Source organism: Caenorhabditis briggsae, assembly GCF_000004555.2.
Source record: "Caenorhabditis briggsae complete genome, chrV, whole genome shotgun sequence".
In the NCBI taxonomy this organism is placed as follows: domain Eukaryota; kingdom Metazoa; phylum Nematoda; class Chromadorea; order Rhabditida; family Rhabditidae; genus Caenorhabditis; species Caenorhabditis briggsae.
The window spans coordinates 2,224,714-2,244,026 of record NC_013488.2 but is presented as its reverse complement, the minus strand read 5'-3'; the positions used below and the strand labels follow the sequence as shown (position 1 = coordinate 2,244,026).

The 19,313-nt window shown below is 39.3% G+C and overlaps 4 protein-coding genes across 4 annotated transcripts; 1 reads left to right on the top strand and 3 right to left on the bottom strand.

Annotated features, from left to right (window-relative positions):
* Positions 1–2,460: 2,460 nt before the first annotated feature.
* Positions 2,461–3,726, bottom strand: Cbr-clic-1 (the record flags this gene model as incomplete). Its single annotated transcript, XM_045236694.1, has 4 exons — positions 2,461–2,620; positions 3,140–3,501; positions 3,548–3,585; positions 3,633–3,726. 4 exons carry the CDS (start codon positions 3,724–3,726, stop codon positions 2,461–2,463), a joined length of 654 nt encoding a protein of 217 aa, XP_045097087.1.
* Positions 3,727–4,732: 1,006 nt separating this feature from the next.
* CBG20600 lies at positions 4,733–5,212 on the bottom strand (the record flags this gene model as incomplete). Its single annotated transcript, XM_002635561.1, has 2 exons — positions 4,733–4,960; positions 5,162–5,212. 2 exons carry the CDS (start codon positions 5,210–5,212, stop codon positions 4,733–4,735), a joined length of 279 nt encoding a protein of 92 aa, XP_002635607.1.
* A 1,775-nt stretch (positions 5,213–6,987) lies between these two features.
* Positions 6,988–11,116, bottom strand: CBG20598 (the record flags this gene model as incomplete). Its single annotated transcript, XM_002635560.1, has 4 exons — positions 6,988–7,481; positions 8,775–8,943; positions 10,194–10,445; positions 11,069–11,116. 4 exons carry the CDS (start codon positions 11,114–11,116, stop codon positions 6,988–6,990), a joined length of 963 nt encoding a protein of 320 aa, XP_002635606.1.
* Positions 11,117–17,226: 6,110 nt separating this feature from the next.
* CBG20596 lies at positions 17,227–19,239 on the top strand (the record flags this gene model as incomplete). Its single annotated transcript, XM_002635559.1, has 4 exons — positions 17,227–17,378; positions 17,860–18,141; positions 18,537–18,675; positions 18,814–19,239. 4 exons carry the CDS (start codon positions 17,227–17,229, stop codon positions 19,237–19,239), a joined length of 999 nt encoding a protein of 332 aa, XP_002635605.1.
* Positions 19,240–19,313: the final 74 nt, after the last annotated feature.

Here is a 19,313-nt window from a genome sequence, read left to right as displayed (position 1 = left end):
CCCAAGAATCTATGATCCCTAGGAACTCAAGAATCTACAATCTATTAGGATCCATAAGGATCAGGAATCCAAGAATCGAGGAATCCAGGAATCCAGGAATCCAGGGATCCATAGGATCGACAGATCCATAGGATCCAGGGGCCATAGAATCTAGGAACCCAAGAATCGCGGATCTATAGGATCTGAGTTTTAGAATCCATAGGATTCCTACCCACCTGTACTCTCTGGAATCCACCTCCACCTTCCTAGCCAACAGCTTCGTCTCCTCTCTCAACGCGGCAATCAGATGACTCTGATCCCCTAACAACTTATTCATATCCTCCATATCATTCTCATTCCCCGGTATCCTCGCCTTCAATTGCTGATTCTTTGCCTTCAATTCTCCGATTTCCGCACTCATCGATGAGCATCGAACCACCACTGCCGATTTCTCCTTTCTTATCTCATTCACTTCAACCATAACGTCCTCATATAGCCTTTCCAACTGCTTCTCTCGATGCTCCTTCATCTCCAAATCCGTTTTCAATTGTCCCAATTCCATTTTTGACTTGTTGAGTTTAGTCTGAATCTCTTCCATATTCTGTTTGAGTTGTTGCTCCAGAATTTGATAGTTCGAAGTGAGACGATCCTTTTCAGAAGCTCTTTGCTTCCTTTCTTCGATTAATTCGTTTCTCACAAACTCGTTGTTTTTCTTCTGTGTCTCGAGTTCGATTTCCAGGGAAGTTTGTTGGGTTTTCATCGATTCTAACTTGTAGGTCAGCTGGAATATATAGTTGGGTTTTTCAAGATTTCCTTTGAGCTCAATTATCTCGGTTCCTTCAAACGATATCAAAAAACTGCCAACTGATAAAATATTTATCATAATATCACCAATATTTTATCAGTTGACACATTTTTGATATCTCTTACAGGAAGCGAGATAATTGAGCTACGCGGTCGCACCCTACCGATCTTCCCAGTGATTTTCCTTTGAGCTCAATTATTTCCGTTCTTATGAAAGATATGAAAATTCTGTCAACTGATAAAATGTTGGTGATATTATGATGAACAATTTATCAGTTGACAAAATTTTGATATCTCTCAAAGAAATTGAGATAATTGCGCTTAAATTATGGGGGTGGTCTAGTCGCGGCATCGCGAACGAGAATATTAAGAAAATCGCTTTTGTTTGTCGCGAAACTTTTCTAGTTTTCAGAATTTCAAAACTTTCTTTGTAAATTAAAGCGTCTTAAGCGTTGATGTTGAGTCGCTACTCAGTTTGCGACCGCTACGCCGACACGCGACGCGCCCAAAATTGGCTCAGCACATAATTTCGTCTCTTCCACGATTCCATAACGTGGAAGTGACATTTGACATTATTACAAAGAAGTGGACTTAAGGTCCCACAACGGCAACTACAGTAATCTAAGAATATTTCTATTTTCTCTTTTTTCCGACTTTTTGGGGGAAAAATACCTGAAAAATCGATAAAAACCTGAAAAATTCGAATTTCTGAGAGATGTGTCGTCAGATATAGTGCATTGCACCGAAAATCAAAGCTACAGTAATACAATATCAATTTTCCCCTATTTTTCGCGGTTTTTTCCGTCGAAAGTGTCTTATTTTCTGCGATTTTCAGCCAATTTATTTCCAGAAGTTCCACGTGTCAATTGCTCACCTCTTTACACTTCAGTCTCAACTCTTCAATCGTTTCCAGCTCCCGATCTTCTCTGGTTTCTTCTGGTTTTTGCTTCGTCTCCGCTTTCATTTCTTTTTTGTTCTGCCAAAATTTTTCTTTGTTTATATTTACATTTCAATTTATTCAAATTTCAAATTTCCGTTTATTATAAAACATTTTGCGATTCTCTAAACATACTCTCAACGATTCAATTTCTGCCTTCAGCAGAATTTCCGACGTCTCCATCAATTTAATGATTTCGCTCTTCTTGTCATTTTCTTCCGTTAGCTTTGAGCACTCCAGACGAGACGCATCCATTTGTTGCTCGTAGATTTCAATGACTTCTTGCTGCTTCTGTGCAACTTCCATCAGCTCTTCGAACGTCGGCTGATCCTCGCCGTAGCTCATCTGAAAGGGCCAGGTGGTGTGCTATGGATGATCAATTCAGAATTTAAAATTCAAAAAAAAAGTTTGCATGCCACAACACAACACCTAGCAAAAATGAAACAACGCAAAGTACGCTAAACGGTGGAAAATGTAAAATTTCAGTAAAACGGTTCATCTTCTAAAATGAATTATCACAAGGACGGGATTATCGGGGTAAAGAAAAGGGGACTGGTTAAAATTATCTTCGGTCGACGGAAAATGGGAAATAATAGTTTCGGAAAGGAAAGTGAATGACAACCATATATCGGGACAGGTGAAAATTGACTACTTTTGCTTATAAATAATAAATACATTATTTAACAAAGAAAGGGGGAAAGCGAATATGCAAAAGGTGTAGGAGACAAAAGTACGAAAAATTATTGGGCGTGTTTGAGACCGGCGAGCAGCGTCTTCAGACGACTCAAATCTCTTCCACTCTTCGACTTTTGCTGCTCGACGAGCTTGTTCACAGTCTCCCACTGGGCGTCTCCGTCTTGTTGCTTGGCGAACAGCTCTTGGTTGGCTTTCTCGTTTTTCCTGGAAAATATTGAATTGTACGGGTTTGCAATAGCATAATGACAGTAAACAGCATAGTTGCGGGCCGGCTGATAGCTTGTCTCTAAAATGAGATATTCGGACGGTTTAGGTACTAAATGGTAGATATTGAAAGGACCCATCACGCCTTTATCATTCGAGCCGTATTCCGATCCGGTAACATGCCGCAACCTGAGTCATTCAATCGGACCAGAATCCGGCCCGAATGCTATATCATCGAACGGGATTCCGGCTTGAATGCTATATCATTCGAGCTGGATTCCGATTGAATAACAAAAAATCTGATTTTTGTCAAGTAGGTCGAAAATTGTCATTCAAGCTTAGTTTGCGGCATGTTACCGGAATGGAATCCGGCTAGAATGATATAGGCTTGACGGGCCCTGTCTAGATCTATCAATTCGTACCAAAACTGTCTGAATATCGCTAGGGACAAGCTATCAGCCGGACCGCTAAACACTAGGACTTCTAGCAACAAACCCCTACACAAAACCAAAAACTTACAAATTCTCATCGTGCGACAACTGAAGAGTCTTCTCGCGCTGCTTGTACCACTCTTCCAGCTCCTTTTTGGCGTTGGCACGAAGCTCGTCCTTCTTCTTCTCCTCAGCAGCATCCTTTTGCGCCAACAATTGCTCTTGCTGCGCTTTCCACGCCCGAATCTTCTCCGCTTCGATTCTGGGCACTGTCGAGAGCACTGGCGATGGTCCCGTGGAGCTTCCACCCGAAGGCGCTCCATGATTTCCGTTCAACATTGGTGGATCGACGACGATTGGCGCAGCGTTGTCATCGACAAGCCCATCCAAATCGACGCCAGAATCAGTTGGGTGCACAACTGGTGGTTGTGGTTCCAGATCTCCAGCGATCTGAAATTAACTCGTTTTATTACGAAATTTCGTTTTAAATTCTTACTTGAAGATCTCCAAAGTCGTCATCCAATCCGGCGGCGGCTGCAAAAACACAATTTTTCGGTTGAAAATTAATAAAATAATCTCACCTGGATCAGCTGGAGCATCTGCTGGTGGAGCTCCATCAAAATCAGCAAACAAATTCTGCTCACGAGCCAAAAAATCGGCGACTGGATCCGACATGTCTTGCGTTTCAGTTTCTAGGTTAACACTGAAAAATGCAGTTTTATGGAGGGAAAATCGATAAACTAGGAGGAAAAAGGCAAGAATTTTGAACATAAAACGATGACAAATCAAACAAGTGAGTGGACGGAGGGTGGGGAAACAGGAAACATCCGAAGAAGAAGCGGGTGAAAAGAGAGTGAAATAAAACGAGAGGACAGCTGGAGCCGCGACGCGACACGCAACGCGCCCCTCTTCGTTAGCGGCAGTTTGAAATGGGAAAGTTCCTGGGAGAAGGCGTTTGTGGTGGAAAAAAAACGGTTTTTCGTTGGAAAATATTTTTTAAAGCAGTGAAGAAACTGTTTGAAAGAGTTGATAAATTCGAAAAATGAATAAAAACGATAATTTCACCCAGAAACCAGCAAAAAACTCGAAAAAACATCAAAATTCTTGAAAGAAACTCGATCATTCGGCTAAGCTTGAAGATAATACATATGTTTTTACCTTTTTAAAACCTTTCAAAATGCAAAAATCGCTTTTTCGATGTGAATACAAATTCAAAGTTGCTCAGACACTATTTTTAGACATTTTGGTTGCGTTTTAAAGTTTTAAAGTTTTCGTATTTTTTGTTTTTCTGAACTAATTCGACGATTCTCGACGACAATTAGTGTAAACCTAAAAACATTTTTATTTGCAGAATTTACCGAATCATAACGCCAGCTGTAGTCCAAAACTTCCTCTAATACAACAGCACCTTTACTAGCTGATTATAGGTGGCAAAACAAGGTTTTTTGCTTGATTCACAGAGTTTTTGAAATTGTTTGTGATAAAAATTCAAATTTTCGATTTTTGTTCTGAGTCGGCTGCCGTTATCTTGTTCTTTTGTCAAAATTTCAAAGTTTTGGGAACAAAACATACCGTAGCCATTCTAATAGAAAGACCCCCCTAACTTTCAACTTTGAGTAAATTTATCTCGGTTCCTGTGAAAGATATAAAAAAGTGGTAAACCGGCGAAATGTTTTTGATATTATGATAAGCATTTTCTGGGTCCTGGGTCCTGGGTCCTGGGTCCTGGGTCCTGGGTCCTGGGTCCTGGGTCCTGGGTCCTGGGTCCTGGGTCCTGGGTCCTGGGTCCTGGGTCCTGGGTCCTGGGTCCTGGGTCCTGGGTGTTGACCAGGAGCAAGATGAGATTATGGAAGTTGTTACTATCTGTGGGACCATCGCGGGCCCCCTTCACAGCTTTGATTTTTCTGTACTAGAATAATATCCAATCTGCAATTTTCTGACTCCGATTCCTCACTTCTTTCTCAGCTCCCCCTAGCTGCTGCTTCTTCAGATCAGAATGAAACCCAATTCCTCGAAAAACACATCAGAAAGTCATAAACTGTGGACAGCTATACTACCTCCTTCTCCTCAGATTTCCTTCGTTCCCAGGTCAATAATCTTCTCAATTCACCCCTTCCTCTTCATCAGCGAGCGGTCTCTTTTTTGCTGCTGCCTTGCGCATAAATATACTCAAAAGTGCCACTTACCTAATCGTATTACGCCACTCTCATAATCATCATTCGCCTCCATATATCCCTCTAGAAGTTTTGGAATAGCGGAGAAGTGTGATGATTTCAATTTGTATTCCAATTAGTGTACGACCTTCTCGAGATGTGTGATTGAGAGTTGTCTGGCTGTTTCTTCAAAAGGCGCACTATTTCGGTGAGGAGGACTAAAACTAAAACTAATTTCCTTCTGTAGGGAATGGATTCTTGGGAACTCTCAAAGGAGGTCAGTCTGTCCAAAACGACAGTATTCTTCTTTTGAATTTTCCACCGAGTTTTTGGAAATAATTTTTTCCATGCAGTTTGAGTTCAATTATCTCGGTTCTTATAAGAGATATCAAAACATTGTCAACTGATATAATGTTTATTATGATATCACCAACATTTTATCAGTTGACAAATTTTTGATATCTCTTAAAGGAACCGAGATTATTGCGCTAAAAGGGCAAGTACAGGGTGGCGTTATTTTAGAAAAAGTTATAGTGTAGTTTGAGCCTGTATATCTCGTTTCTTGTGAAAGATATCAAAAAGTAGCTAATTGATAAATTATTTAACATAATGTCAGTAACATTTTATCAGTTGGCTGCTTTTTGATATCTCTTACAGGAATCGAGATAATTAAGCTCGAAGTTCAGCAATAAAAATTGTTTGACCTTTCATCTTTCTTTTTTTTAGTAACAGTACATGCGCCTCTAATACCGTACCTCATAGATTTATATTTATTTTAATTCAGATCACTTTCCCTCAATGTTTTGCCTGTTTTTGTGCCTGATTTTCATAAAATAGAAAAACAGCTAAAAATATACCCAAATGAATTTATTGTGAGGTACGGTATTAAAGGCGTATGCACTGATTCAAATGAACATTTTGTTTTTTCGCTACTGGACCGACAATGCACCTTTAAATTATATTTTTGATCGCGACGCGCATCTCCGTCAGACTAGAAAAACCTGAAATAGAAGGGCCCCCACACTGCTTGGTTTTAGCCCAATTATCTTAATTTCTATGCAAGATATCAAAAAGTGAGCAACTGACAAAATATTTCTGATATTATGATAAACATTTTATCAATCGACAACTTTTCCATATCTTTGACGGGAAGTGAGATAAATTGGCTAAAAGGTAAAAGTTAGGTTCTCTTCTTACAGTTTTTACGGTATTCGCGTTTGAGCGCATTTACAACATTACAAGCTGTGTTAGCCCTTTACAAGCTGTGTTAGCTTCTTCTCTTCTACTTGAACCCCATTTGTTTCTCCTCAAAAACCTCTTACCATTATCCTTCCGAATGTTTTTATACCCCTTCCCCATAAAATGGTACTTCTGTTTCCTTCCCTGAGCACCCACCGGATGGGGCCGGCGTCGGCGGCAAAAGCTCAAAAGCATAGAGGTTTTTATGTGTCGCATTTGCAGTTTTACAACGAGCACACCAACCGAGAATATGTGTTTTTGGGCGGTGGAATAGTTTGTGATTCGTGGAGAGAACGGAGAGTCCGAATGAAATGAACATCGGGTGTCGGGTATTAAAAAAGAGAGAAATGATGAAAAGCCGATGAAATGCGCGAAATACGATACTTTAGAACATATGGGTGCCAGCGGGGAGGGAGGAGTCTCTGATGCGATGATGCCCACAGATTTTCAAATTTCCGGCATCTGTGCTTTTCATTTCTGGAGGTTTTGATTTTTTTTTAGTTGAATCAGAATTCTTGAATCAGAACTTTTACTCAGCCGCCGTTCAGCCGCCAATCGTCCGTATAAGAGTTCTGCGATTTTGAGATTCTGAACTTTTGAAATTCTGAAATTCTGGGAATTCTGAGATCCTGAGATTCCGTGATTCTGAAATTCTGAGATTCTGAGTTTCTGAGATTCTGAGATTCTGAGATTCCGTGATTCTGAAATTCTGAGATTCTAAGATTTTAAGATTCTGAGATTTTGAGATTTTGAGATTCTGAGATTTTGAGATTTTGAGATTCTGAGATTCTGGGAATTCTGAGATTCTGAGATTCCGTGATTCTGAAATTCTGAGATTCAGAGATTCTAAGATTTTAAGATTCTGAGATTTTGAGATTTTGAGATTCTGAGAATCTGAGATTTTGAAATTTTGAGGTTTTGAGATTCTGAGACTCTGAAGTTCTGCAATTCTGAGATTCTGAGATTCTGAGATTCTGAGATTCTGAGATTCCGAGATTCTGAGATTCTGAGATTTTGAAATTCTGAGATTCTGAGATTCTGAAATTCTGAAATTCTGAGGTTCTGAAATCCGGAAATTCTGTAATTCTTTAATTTCGAAATTCTGAAATTCTGAAATGCTGAAATTCTGAAATGCTGAAATTCTGCGATTTTGAAATTTTGTGATTTCGAGATTCTGAGATTCTGAGATTCTGAGATTCCGAGATTCTAAGATTCTGAGATTCTGAGATTCCGATTTTCGAAAATTCTAAAAATCCGCCGTCCCAAATTTTGAGATTCTGAAGTTATCCAGATATTAACCTTGCATTTTAAGCTCCTGAACTTTTGAAGTTTTCAAATAAGAATCCATAATCTCAGAAATTCAGCAGTCGATCGTCCGTTGAGGAATTCTGAGATTCCGAGATTCTGAATTTTTAAGATCCCGATCAATTTTGAACTCTGAAATTCCAAATTTTCCAGATGTTCTGTTTGCCTTGTGAATCTCAGAATCTCAGAATTCAAATTCTGACACCTCCTAGACACCCTTGAGCCAATATTGGCGCCAACCTTGGGCCCTTCATCCCTTCTTCTTCTTCCTCTTCTTCTGTTTTCTGGTGACGTGCCAATCATCTTATAACTGATTTATTGGATGTGTGTCCCCTCCCACCCCAAACGTTGAAACCTATCCCTCATCCCTTATTTTCTAACCAAGACCATATTTCAAAAACAATTCATGAGACGCGCTTGAGACTATAACTATGCGCGCGGCGGGTCCGTTTATTATACAATTTGGTTCCGGTTTATTCTTATTTTTATGGTTATGGATTCGTTTTGTATCTTTCCTTCCCGGTCATGGTCACCTGACTCATTCTCACTTTTATCACTTTCTTTTTTCGTTTTCCTCAATGCAGACGGATGTACCTTTAAACTGCTGCTACAGTATTCCTATTCCTAATTAGTACCTCGTTAGTCCTAGAGAAAACTGGTTTCCAATTCTCGTCATTTGAAAACTGTAATACGTACAGTAATCCTTCTATTGTCTCATTTCCTCCTCCCAAACATGTCAGGGTCCTGATGGCGTCACACACCCTCTTTTTCATTGAGAGCTCTCATCTGATTACGCAATTTTGAGATTTATTTGGCAGGTGTAATTGGGTGAGTAGGTGGTTCTTTTTTTGAATTTTTGAAACAGGTGGTGTCAAATAATTCTGGAAATTAGTTTAGGTCAATTAAGGGGCAAGTGGTACTGTAGTATGAGCAATAAAACAATTAATTGTGTGCGTCAGGGAGATCTAGGATTATGCAAATTAGTGAACAAAGATTTGGAGAGAGGATTCTGAAATTTTGAAGAACTTTGAGATTCTGAGATTCTGAGATTCTGAGATTCTGAGATTCTGAGATTCTGAGATTCTGAGATTCTGAGATTCTGAGATTCTGAGATTCTGAGATTCTGAGATTCTGAGATTCTGAGATTCTGAGATTCTGAGATTCTGAGATTCTGAGATTCTGAGATTCTGAGATTCTTAAATTTAGATTGTTCAATTTTTACCTGAATCAGTAGGAATTGCAAAAATAGTAAATTTCAGTTTTCCAGAATTATAAAATTTTCCATTTTGAAGTTTTGTGATCTAGAAACTTGAAGTTAGGAAGAAGCGGAATTCTGAGATTCTGAAAATGAGTTTCAAGAGATTTTGGAATTCGCAAATCTAGATTCCTGGATTCCTGAATTTCTGGATTCCTGAATTCCCGGATTCCTAAATTACTCGAATCCTGAACTTCTGGGTTCCTGGATTCTTGTATTTCTGAATTCCGTAGTTCCCGAATTCCTGAATTCCAGGGTTCCTGGGAGCCTAGGTTTCACGATTCTGCTGAATTCCAGAATCGCAAACAATTTTATTCTGAATTTACTGAATTCCAGAAACATTCTGAATTCCAGGATCGCAAACTCTGATCATTCCCCATTGATGATTTCAAAGTACAGTAAACTCTAGCTATCAATTCTCAAATAATTTGTTTTCCTATTTCCACCCATAAACATTTAGTTATTTGCCCATTTGATGACTTCCCTGTGCTCAACCGTCAATCAGAATCTCTTCATATCACACATTTTCTGGCACACCAGGCAAAAAAGGACATGTCCATCAACCTCACTTTTTTCTTCGTTTTTTTTGTTCGTCTTAATTTATCTCGACCCTCGCGAAAAGCCATTAAACCTACCATCAACTCGATCATTAAAAAAATGCCACGCGTCAAAAGGGACCGATAAGAGTTGAAATAAAAGAGTGAGGGTGAGTCGGTGCTAAAAAGAGACCAGTGGCCAATTGGTACACTCTTACCACCACCAGAATTCTAGGAGCAGATGGTTATTCGGTTATTCTAGATTTTATCATTACGGGTACGAACATGTGTTGCCATGTTTTATGACACGACCAATACGTGAGTTACCTTCTTGGGTGACCTAGTTTCTCTTTTTTGGAGTCAGCTGTCCTTTTTTTGTTTGTTAAGATTCTTGGATTTCTGAGTCCTATGAATCCTATGACCCGATAGATTCTAGATCTTGAGATTCTAGGATCTTTGGGACCCTGGATCCTTTGAATCCTAGATCTCATGAATCCTAAATCTCATGGATTGAAGATCCTATGGGTCCTTGACCCTATGGATCATGGATTCCTGGGTTCCTGGATTCCTGGACTCTTGGATTCTTGGATTCTTGTATTCTTGGATTCCTGGATTCCCAGATTCTATGGATTTAAGATCCTATGGGTCCTAGACCCTATGGATCATGGATTCCTGGATTCCTGGATTCCTGCATTCCTGGGTTCCTGGATTGCAGGATTGCTGGATTCCTGGATTCCTGGATTTAAGGATTCCTGGATTCTCTGGATTCTGGATTCTGGATTCTGGATTCTGGATTCTGGATTCTGGATTCTGGATTCTGGATTCTGGATTCTGGATTCTGGATTCTGGATTCTGGATTCCTGGATTCCTGGATCCCTGACTTCGAAACTCATAAATACCCAAATTCTAAAAATTGTCAAAATTCTTAATTTTGAGAGTGAGATAGTCAAATTCCAAAACGGGTAATTCTGGAAATTTTGATGCCCGGAAATTCCAAGTTTTTGGAAAATCCCAAAATTACGAATTTCCAACTTTGATAGTCCGAACTTTGGGAAATCGGAAAATCGAAAAATCCCAATAGGTGTTTTTTGGGATGTTGTGTAAGTGCACTCTAAATACTACAGTAACACTACACTACAGTAATACTTCTGCGAAATTACCGTTATTTTTTAAAGATATGGATTTCTGTGGATTCGTGGATTCTTGGCTTCTTGAATTCTTAGATTCTTGGATTCCTGGGTTTTGGGATTCCTGGATTCATAAATTCCCAACATCCTATATTCTCAGATTCCTGCATTACTGCATTCCAGGATTCCCGGATTCTTCTGAAATTCTTCCTAAACAAAGCCCTATCCATTCCCCCTCATTTTCCCATTCCCATCGAATAACAATTCACACTTTCTCTCTAATGACAACCCAACAGATCATTTCTCGTTAGCACCTATCAACCCTACTATTCAAATTGCTCCCCCTCCGCAGTGTTTGCCATTTTATTATTACAAGTACCCCCTCTCGAATAGTCCCCTCACCTGTCCATACATCAAAGCGGGGGATATTAAGTGTTCGGGTGAGAGCATCTGGGCGGAGCCTGTCGAGGAGGGACCAAAAGGAACCAACCAAATCCCCCTTCCCTACAAATTAATGCTTCAGGTTACGCAACCAAGTTTTTTGTCCCTCCTTTTGTCATTTCTTGCCCTGTCACCAAAACCATCTGCTCCTTATTTGTAACCCCCTCCTAGTAACATTTCTGCGCAACAAAGGCAATGTCATTATTTGATTTTATGCTAGCTGTAGCGGTCAGATCGTGGTTAGAGATTGCTATAGTAGCCGACACAACACCAACCGACCATTTCATTTTATGACTTTTCTAATGAGGCCCCCGTCATCTGGAATTTCCTTTTTGCTGTGTCTTGTCGTACCCCCATACCTTTTCATGTACCTGTCACTCACCTCCTGCTCTTCTAATTCCTTATCAGGAGAATTTGCTGGAGTCGCGACTGGTACCGGCCGGCACCGAAACTGACTATGTCGACCACCTGCCAATTATTCGCGTTGAGCTCATCAGGATGCACTTTTCCCGCAAATAGTATAAAGGTGGTCTCGTGAACTGGTGGTGATACATCAGTTTTCTCACTTTTTATCACCACTTTTTTCGCTTGTTTGTGTGTGGGGTGTGCTTGAAAAAACGAAGCACATGGTGTTGTATAATCTGGAGCATCACTTCCTGATGTCGTTCGTTTTTTTTTGTTGGTTTTGCAGAAATTTTAGCAAACAATTTGTTTTATGAGTCGTTCTTTCTAGATTAAGCAGTTCTGGAAAATGATAAAAGTTTAAAAATACCGTAAGTCTAACAGAACCCCGCCGGATACCTCAAACGCTCTAATGGAATACACCCCCCCCCCCACCGTCAACTTTGAGCTCAAATATCTCAGCTCTTATGTGAGATATAGAATTTTTGTTAAAAAATAAAATGTTTGTCTTAAAATTATCTACATTTTATCAGTTACAAGTTTTTTGATATCTTTCATAGGAACCGAGATAATTGAACTCAAAGTTAAAAGTTAAATTACAGTTCTCGCGGTACTATAACTTTAAGCTCAATTATCTCAGGTCATATGAGAAATATCTAAAATGTGTTAACTGATAAAATGTTACTGTTATTTTAAAAAATATTTTATCAGTTGACAAATTTTTGATATCTCTTATATGAGATAATTGAGCTAACAGTGTAATCAATTATACCGTAAATGCTCTGCTGGAACTCACTTACACTTTGGGCTCAATTATCTCGGTTCCTATAAAATATATCAAAACGCGGTTAACTGATGAAATGCTGGTGATATCATGAAAAACATTTTATCAGTTGACAGATTTTTGATATATCTCATAGGAACCGAGATAATTAAGCTCAAAAGGTCGAATATACCGCGGTTCTCTATTAGAGCAGGTGCAAGCTACAGGCTCCTCGTAGTTTCAAAAGTAATGTAACTCAAACTGTAACAGCAATCATTGCAATTTATCACAAAATCGAAAAATTCAGATTTCGGGCTTTCAAAGATCACAAGGAAATATCGACCCTATAAATATCCAATCCTCCGAATCGTTAGGCAATCCCATAGGTTCCAGCCCATTTCACCCTCTCTCTCTCTCTCTCTCTCTCTCTCTCTTTTTTTTTCTCTCTCTCTCTCTCTTTTTTTCTCTCTCTCCCACTCTCTCAAGTTTCATATCAAAACATACCGTATTATTCAAGAATCAGACGTCTCCTCCCATCTCCATCTCCTTCTTCTCCTTCGTTGTCGTTAATCAACAGTGAAATGTGACAAGTGACAAGTGATAGGAGGAGGAGGAGGGACGGACATTCGGTTTTCATCATTTTCATTTTCTGGGACAGACCAAACAAAAAGAGAAACTTTTCAAAAATGCATTGTTGTCAATCCCGGATTGATTATCCCTTCCTCTCCCCCACTCTTCCTCCTCAAGGTCCCTTCTTGACAAATTCTAGTCCGCCACGAATGTGTGTGTGTATCTGACGTCTTCTTCTTTTTCTGTTCTTCTTTCTCTTTTTGTCCCGCCAAGGTGACTATTTTATCTTCCCTCTCTAATTTTCACGCTTCGCCTGGTTACCGTATGTGTCCTCATAAGGTCTAATCAACCAGAAAAAAACAGAATACAAGGTCTCACTTTTATCTTTGATACCTAACTTTTTGGGGGCAATCATGAGCTCCTGATTCGGGGGGCGACAAGACAAGTATGCGCAGGACCCCTCCAACGGTGCGAATTATGAGTGACAAGCCCTCTCGACAGCTAAAAGTCAGTCGAAGAGAGGCAGTATGCGAGATTGAGAGACGCAGAGACAACCCCGGGATCCTTCTGCGCGGGGCGCACAGAGGAGAGACAGAAGAGAGACGTCGATTGGCGGCGACAGTTATATTAGCGTCGAGATGGATGAAGTGCTGACGGAGATTGACAGTCCGTGCCCCCGTCCGTCCCACGACGTCTCCTGAAAATTGTGAGAAACACCTCTGAAGGCAGAAAGGAGAAGCACATTTATTCTGACGCATTTTGATAGGTACTCTTGGTTAGATGATTTCCCTAGGGGGCTTATTCGGTCCAAGGTGCTTTTTGGAATTTCAAAAGGGGGGGGGTCTCATTTTCAAAATTCGATTCCACCAAATTGTCTATATAACTGGAATTTCTTAATTTCTGAATTCCTGAATTCCTGAGTTTCTGGACTCCTGAAGTACCGAACTTCCGTATTTCTGAATTTCTAAATTCCTGAATTTCTGAATTCCTGAATTTCCGAATTTCTGAATTTCTGAATTTCTGAATTTCCGAATTTCTGAACTTCCGTATTTCTGAACTTCCGTATTTCTGAATTTCTGAATTCCTGAATTTCTGAATTCCTGAATTTCCGAATTTCTGAATCTCTGAATTTTTGAATTTCCGAATTTCTGAATTTCTGAATTTCTGAATTTCCGAATTTCTGAACTTCCGTATTTCTGAACTTCCGTATTTCTGAATTTCTGAATTCCTGAATTTCTGAATTCCTGAATTTCCGAATTTCTGAATCTCTGAATTTTTGAATTTCCGAATTTCTGAATTTCTGAATTTCTGAATTTTTGAATTTCTGAATTTCTGAATTTCTGAATTTCTGAATTTCTGAATTTCTGAATTTCTGAATTCCTGAATTTCCGAATTTCTGAACTTCCGTATTTCTGAACTTCCGTAAGTCTGAATTTCTGAATTTCTGAATTTCTGAATTTCTTAATTTCTGAATTCCTGAATTCCTGAGTTCCTGGAATCCTGAAGTACCGAACTTCCGTATTTCTGAATTTCTGAACTTCCGTATTTCTGAATTTCTGAATTTCTGAATTTCTGAATTTCTGAATTCCTGAATTTCCGAATTTCCGAATTTCTTAATTTCTGAATTTTTGAATTTCCGAATTTCTGAATTTCCGAATTTCTGAATTTCTGAATTTTTTGGATATTCTTAATTTCTGAATTCCTGAATTTCCGAATTTCTAAATTTCTGAAAAACCCTTTTTTTGGAGTCCGAGTTCCCTCCAATTCCTGACCCTTCTTGATAGGTCCACGGATCCATCAAAATCCTGTAAACGTTTCCAGAAGATCATCCATCCAGATCTTAGCCCTCTTCTTCTAGTTTTTTGACAGCTATGTGTCGGATAACTGCTCCGCTCCCCCCATCATTCAAATTTATCTTTGTGTGTCATTCAAAACTTTCAAGTACTTCTTCTTCTTCCCCTACCCTCCCGTCACTACTTTTATTTTTCAATTATTCTGAAACTCAAGCTCTCCAGCTTTCCAAAAAAATTGACAGATCTTGTCACTCCAAAGGTAGATGGGCGACCTGTCCCACTCGTTCAAATGATTGAAATGTAAATCTCTTTATTCGCCTTTTGTTTTGTGCCTGGGCGGGAGCTGTGTGGTGCTCCAACTACCACTCCTTCAATCACTCTTCCTCTTCGGAGAAAGAAGAAGAAGAAGAAGTCCCGAGGTTGAAGTAGATTGACAAATTGACAAACGAAGGACGGCAGTGTGAGCCACCGAACTCAGATATTGCGAGCTTCTAGACTCTAGAAGTACTGGATTTTCTGTGTTTTTTTCCAGTGAAGTCATAGTACCGCGTATTCTGCTTGAACGTCGAAATCGCCTATACGTGCACTTTGAGCTCAATTATCTCAGTTTTTATAAGAGATATCAAAATTTAGTCAACTGATAAAATATTGGTGATTTTATGATAAACAATTTATTAGTTAACATCTTTTTGATATCATTTACAGAAATCCAGATAATAGAGCTTGAAGTTGAGGGTTTGGGTGGGCTTCTATTAGCGGAAATAGGGTAGAGGGGATCCTAACTTTGAGCCATTTTATCTCGGATCCTGTAAAAGTTATTGAAAAGTGGTCAACTGATCAATCGTTTCTGATATTACTATAAATAATTTATCAGTTGACAAAATTTTGATATCTCTTACAAGAACCGAGATAATTGAGTTTAAAGTTGACGGTTTGGGTAAGCTGTAATTAGAAAAATTGGGAACAATGGGCCCCTAACTTCAAGTCAATTTTTTTGATTTTCTGTGAAAGATATTGAAAATCTGTCAACCGATAAATTATTACTGGTATTGTGTAAACATTTTGTCAGTTGATCACTTTTGGATACCTCTTACAGAAACCTAGATAAACTGGCTCAAAGTTGTAATTTAAGGGATCCTTCTATTACAGGTCTTACGGTAATTTTTGGTCAAGTTTGACAGTCAGAGGCACTTCTATTAGAGGTTTGAAAAAACCCAAAAGTTTGATTCCTACTTTTTTGTATTAAAAGAAACTCAAAATTTCTGAACTTCCTAGCAGTATATCTTTAAAATTGCAGACTCCCTGCAGCTGAAATTTGAGCCCTTCTGCTAAAATTACAGCTTTCCTAGGATCTACAAATGTTCTTTTCCGTAATTATGGGATTTTCGGTAACCTCAATTTTTTGAACTTTTTACGTTTCATAATTTGAAGAGTTTCAAAATCCCGTAAACGACAAAAATCACTGAAACTGCTCTAATAGAAAATAGAAACCGCTCACCCTATACGTACACTTTGAATTCATTTATCTCGGTTCCTATAAGAGATATCAAAAAGCTGTCAACTAATAAATTATTTATCATAATATCACCAATATTTTATCAGTTGATAGATTTTTGATATCTCTCATAGGAACCGAGATAATTGAGCTCAAACTTTGAGCATCGGATTGTACGCATGGGGTGGGCTTCTATGTGAGCAAATAGGGTAAAATTCCTTTTTTTTTTTCTAGGGATAATTATTTTCTAGATTTTCAAAAACCTGTAATTATTTAATTATGGAATTTTAGGTAAAATAGTTCTTGTTTTTGAAGAATCTCAAAACCTATATTTTTCTTCTGGAACATACCTTAAACAATAAAATCAAAAAGCTAAAATCTCATATTCCCCTCTAATCCGCTATTTAATTAAAATTTCTGCTATTTCAACAACAAAAAAACCCCGTCGATCCCAATCTCTAATCTCACTTTCCATACATTTCTGTTCCAATTTTCCCTCTCAAATCTTACTATGCCATCATCTCCTCCTCTTATACCAGTCTATACAAACAACTTCGAATGCTAATTGACACCCAATTTCCCCCATAGTTCCTTAAAATGCGAAAAGCGACACCAGACTAATTGGCACCTTTCTGATCATTTGCATCAATTAAAACCCAAAAATTGATAAGCGGATTGTCATTTGCATGCCCACTACCATCAACAAGTACAACGCCACTCAAACCAGCTGTTTTTGAAGGATTTGTGTTCTAGGAGACCTGCCAATTTCAGACCGTATTTAAGTGCCCGTCCATTTTTCTTTCAGTGACGTTTAGTTTTTTCATTCTTTAGAAGACATGCTAATTGTGACACTATCGTCAAGTTTCTGAGTTCATCACCTAGGTCGTCTCTCCCCATTTCCTGTATGATCGGGAAGGTGGCAAATTGAGACGCAGAGGTGTAGAGGGAAGAAAGGGGGCGGAGTCTAGAAGATCCAGTGGATCCACAACATTCATTTGCTCTAATGTTCTATTTTGAAAATTGCGTACTTTTTTTGTTCTCAACTAGTCTTTCAAACCTTCCGCTCTCTAAATTTGGCATTTTCCAGACCTTCACCATGACCCTGAACGATATGCCAGATGATATTCTGATCCGTCTTCTGAACACCGCTTCCCCGACGGACGTCAGCCGAACGAAGCGTCTCAACAAGAGGTTCAATCAGCTTATAAACACGTTCAATTTGGGAAAACCGCATGTTAAGGAGTTTTGGTGAGTTGCATTTTTTGTTTGGAGCTAGAATAGCGGCAATAGAAGCCCACGCTTAATGTGCATTTCGAGCTCAATTATCTCGGTCCCTGTGAAAGAAATCAAAAAGTGGTCAACTAACAAAATGTTGCTGATATTATGATAAGCATTTCACCAGTTGACAAATTTTTGATATCTATTACTGGAACCGAGAAAAGTTAGCTCAAAGCTGACGGTTATGAGATACCGTCAACACTCTAATACCCCTCCGACTTTGAGCCCGTGTATCTCATTTTCTGGGCAAGATATCAAAAAGATATTAACTAATAAAACATTGGTAATATGATGATAAACATTTCATCAGTTGACAAATTTTTGATATCTTTCACACGAACCAAGATAAATTGGCTCAAAGTACAAATATAGTGTGACCTTCTATCAGAGTGTGTACGGTGTGTCAAAAAAGACGAAACTATCTGAAAATCTCTCATACTTTTTTTTACAGCGTTGAATCCCGCATTGCCAACACTTGCCCCACTAAAATCGGACGTCTCCGACTGGGACCCTCCTCCACAGCTCCTAAACGAAGAATCGTTGTAACCATGACAAGAGATCGAGGTGTCAAGAGAACCGAACGTCTGGAAGATCCATCTTGCTCAACTTCGGCAAACAAATTCGTTCAAGAAAACCTACGAAGCGTCGAGCTGGATGAAAAATTGTCGTTCGACGGTCTCACGATTGATGACGCTTTCTACAGGATGTTGACAATGAAGAAGGATGGATTGAGGTAGGGATCTTATCTAGTGTACTAGTACCGGACGTATAACCATACCTCGGTGACACGCTAATGACCAATTATGACATCAATTGCCTGGGCAAGGGCCATCACTTGGTATTTTTGGTCTAAAATTTTGGTCCCAAAAATCCCAAACAAAAAAAAAGAAGTAATACTGTAAATATAGTGTCATAAAGTAGCGGTATTAACTGTCATTATTTCTTTTTCTCCCCCCTTCTTTTCCATTGGACAACTTAGACAGAGACACACACACACACATCAAAATGTCGAAAATGTCAAACAAGAGTGTGCCGTCCCCGTGTGTATGAGAAGAAACTGACTGACTGAAATATTATTCTTTTTTTCGACTTTTTGACACGTGTCAACTTATCCTTCCCCTATTGCAGACATGTCACCACCATCTCGCTGTCCCTATGTCACATCCGTCTCTCATGGACACAGTTCACCGACTTGTTGGCTCGAATGACCGTCAAACATCTCTACATTGATTTTTGCACATTCGATCCGTCTCTTATTTCTGACAAGGTAAGATAAGAAGATTTTTTTTCCAACAGCCGGGGGCAGAATTTTGAATAAGGTACTTCAGGGGTCGGTAGGGTACGGTGGTCACGGCCGGCCCCGACTTGCACAGCCTTAATGTTTTGCTAATTTCAAATTTTGCAGGTTCTGATGTCGTTACCGTATCTAGATACACTACAAATCCAATCGAGGTATCCATGCTTCTTGAATGAGCTCACGGATCAGACACTAATAAACTGGGCTACAAATTCGAATGTTCCGCGGACGATTCAACTGAGAAATGGATGTGCAAGCCGGATTACTGTAGAAGGCATCAAGATGATGACCATGAGATCCTTGCAAGCCACCACATCCCAACCACCGTCTTCAAAAATCGACTGGGATTTCGGCCTTCTTTTAGATCCCGCTCAATCTGAAGCCTCGCTCCTTTCCCTACTCCTGTGCCCTGGCATCGAATCGAAAGTCACCGATGACTTCAGATCCCGACGCATCACGATGAGCCGTCAGAATCTTGCACTACAGTTTTCGCTCCCTTCCCCATTTCCAATAGAACCAATTACAGCTGCCTAGGTTTTTTACATTCCAATTTACTGTTTCTCCAAAATTCCCCAACTAAACTTTCCGATTGAATTGCTCACGGGTTG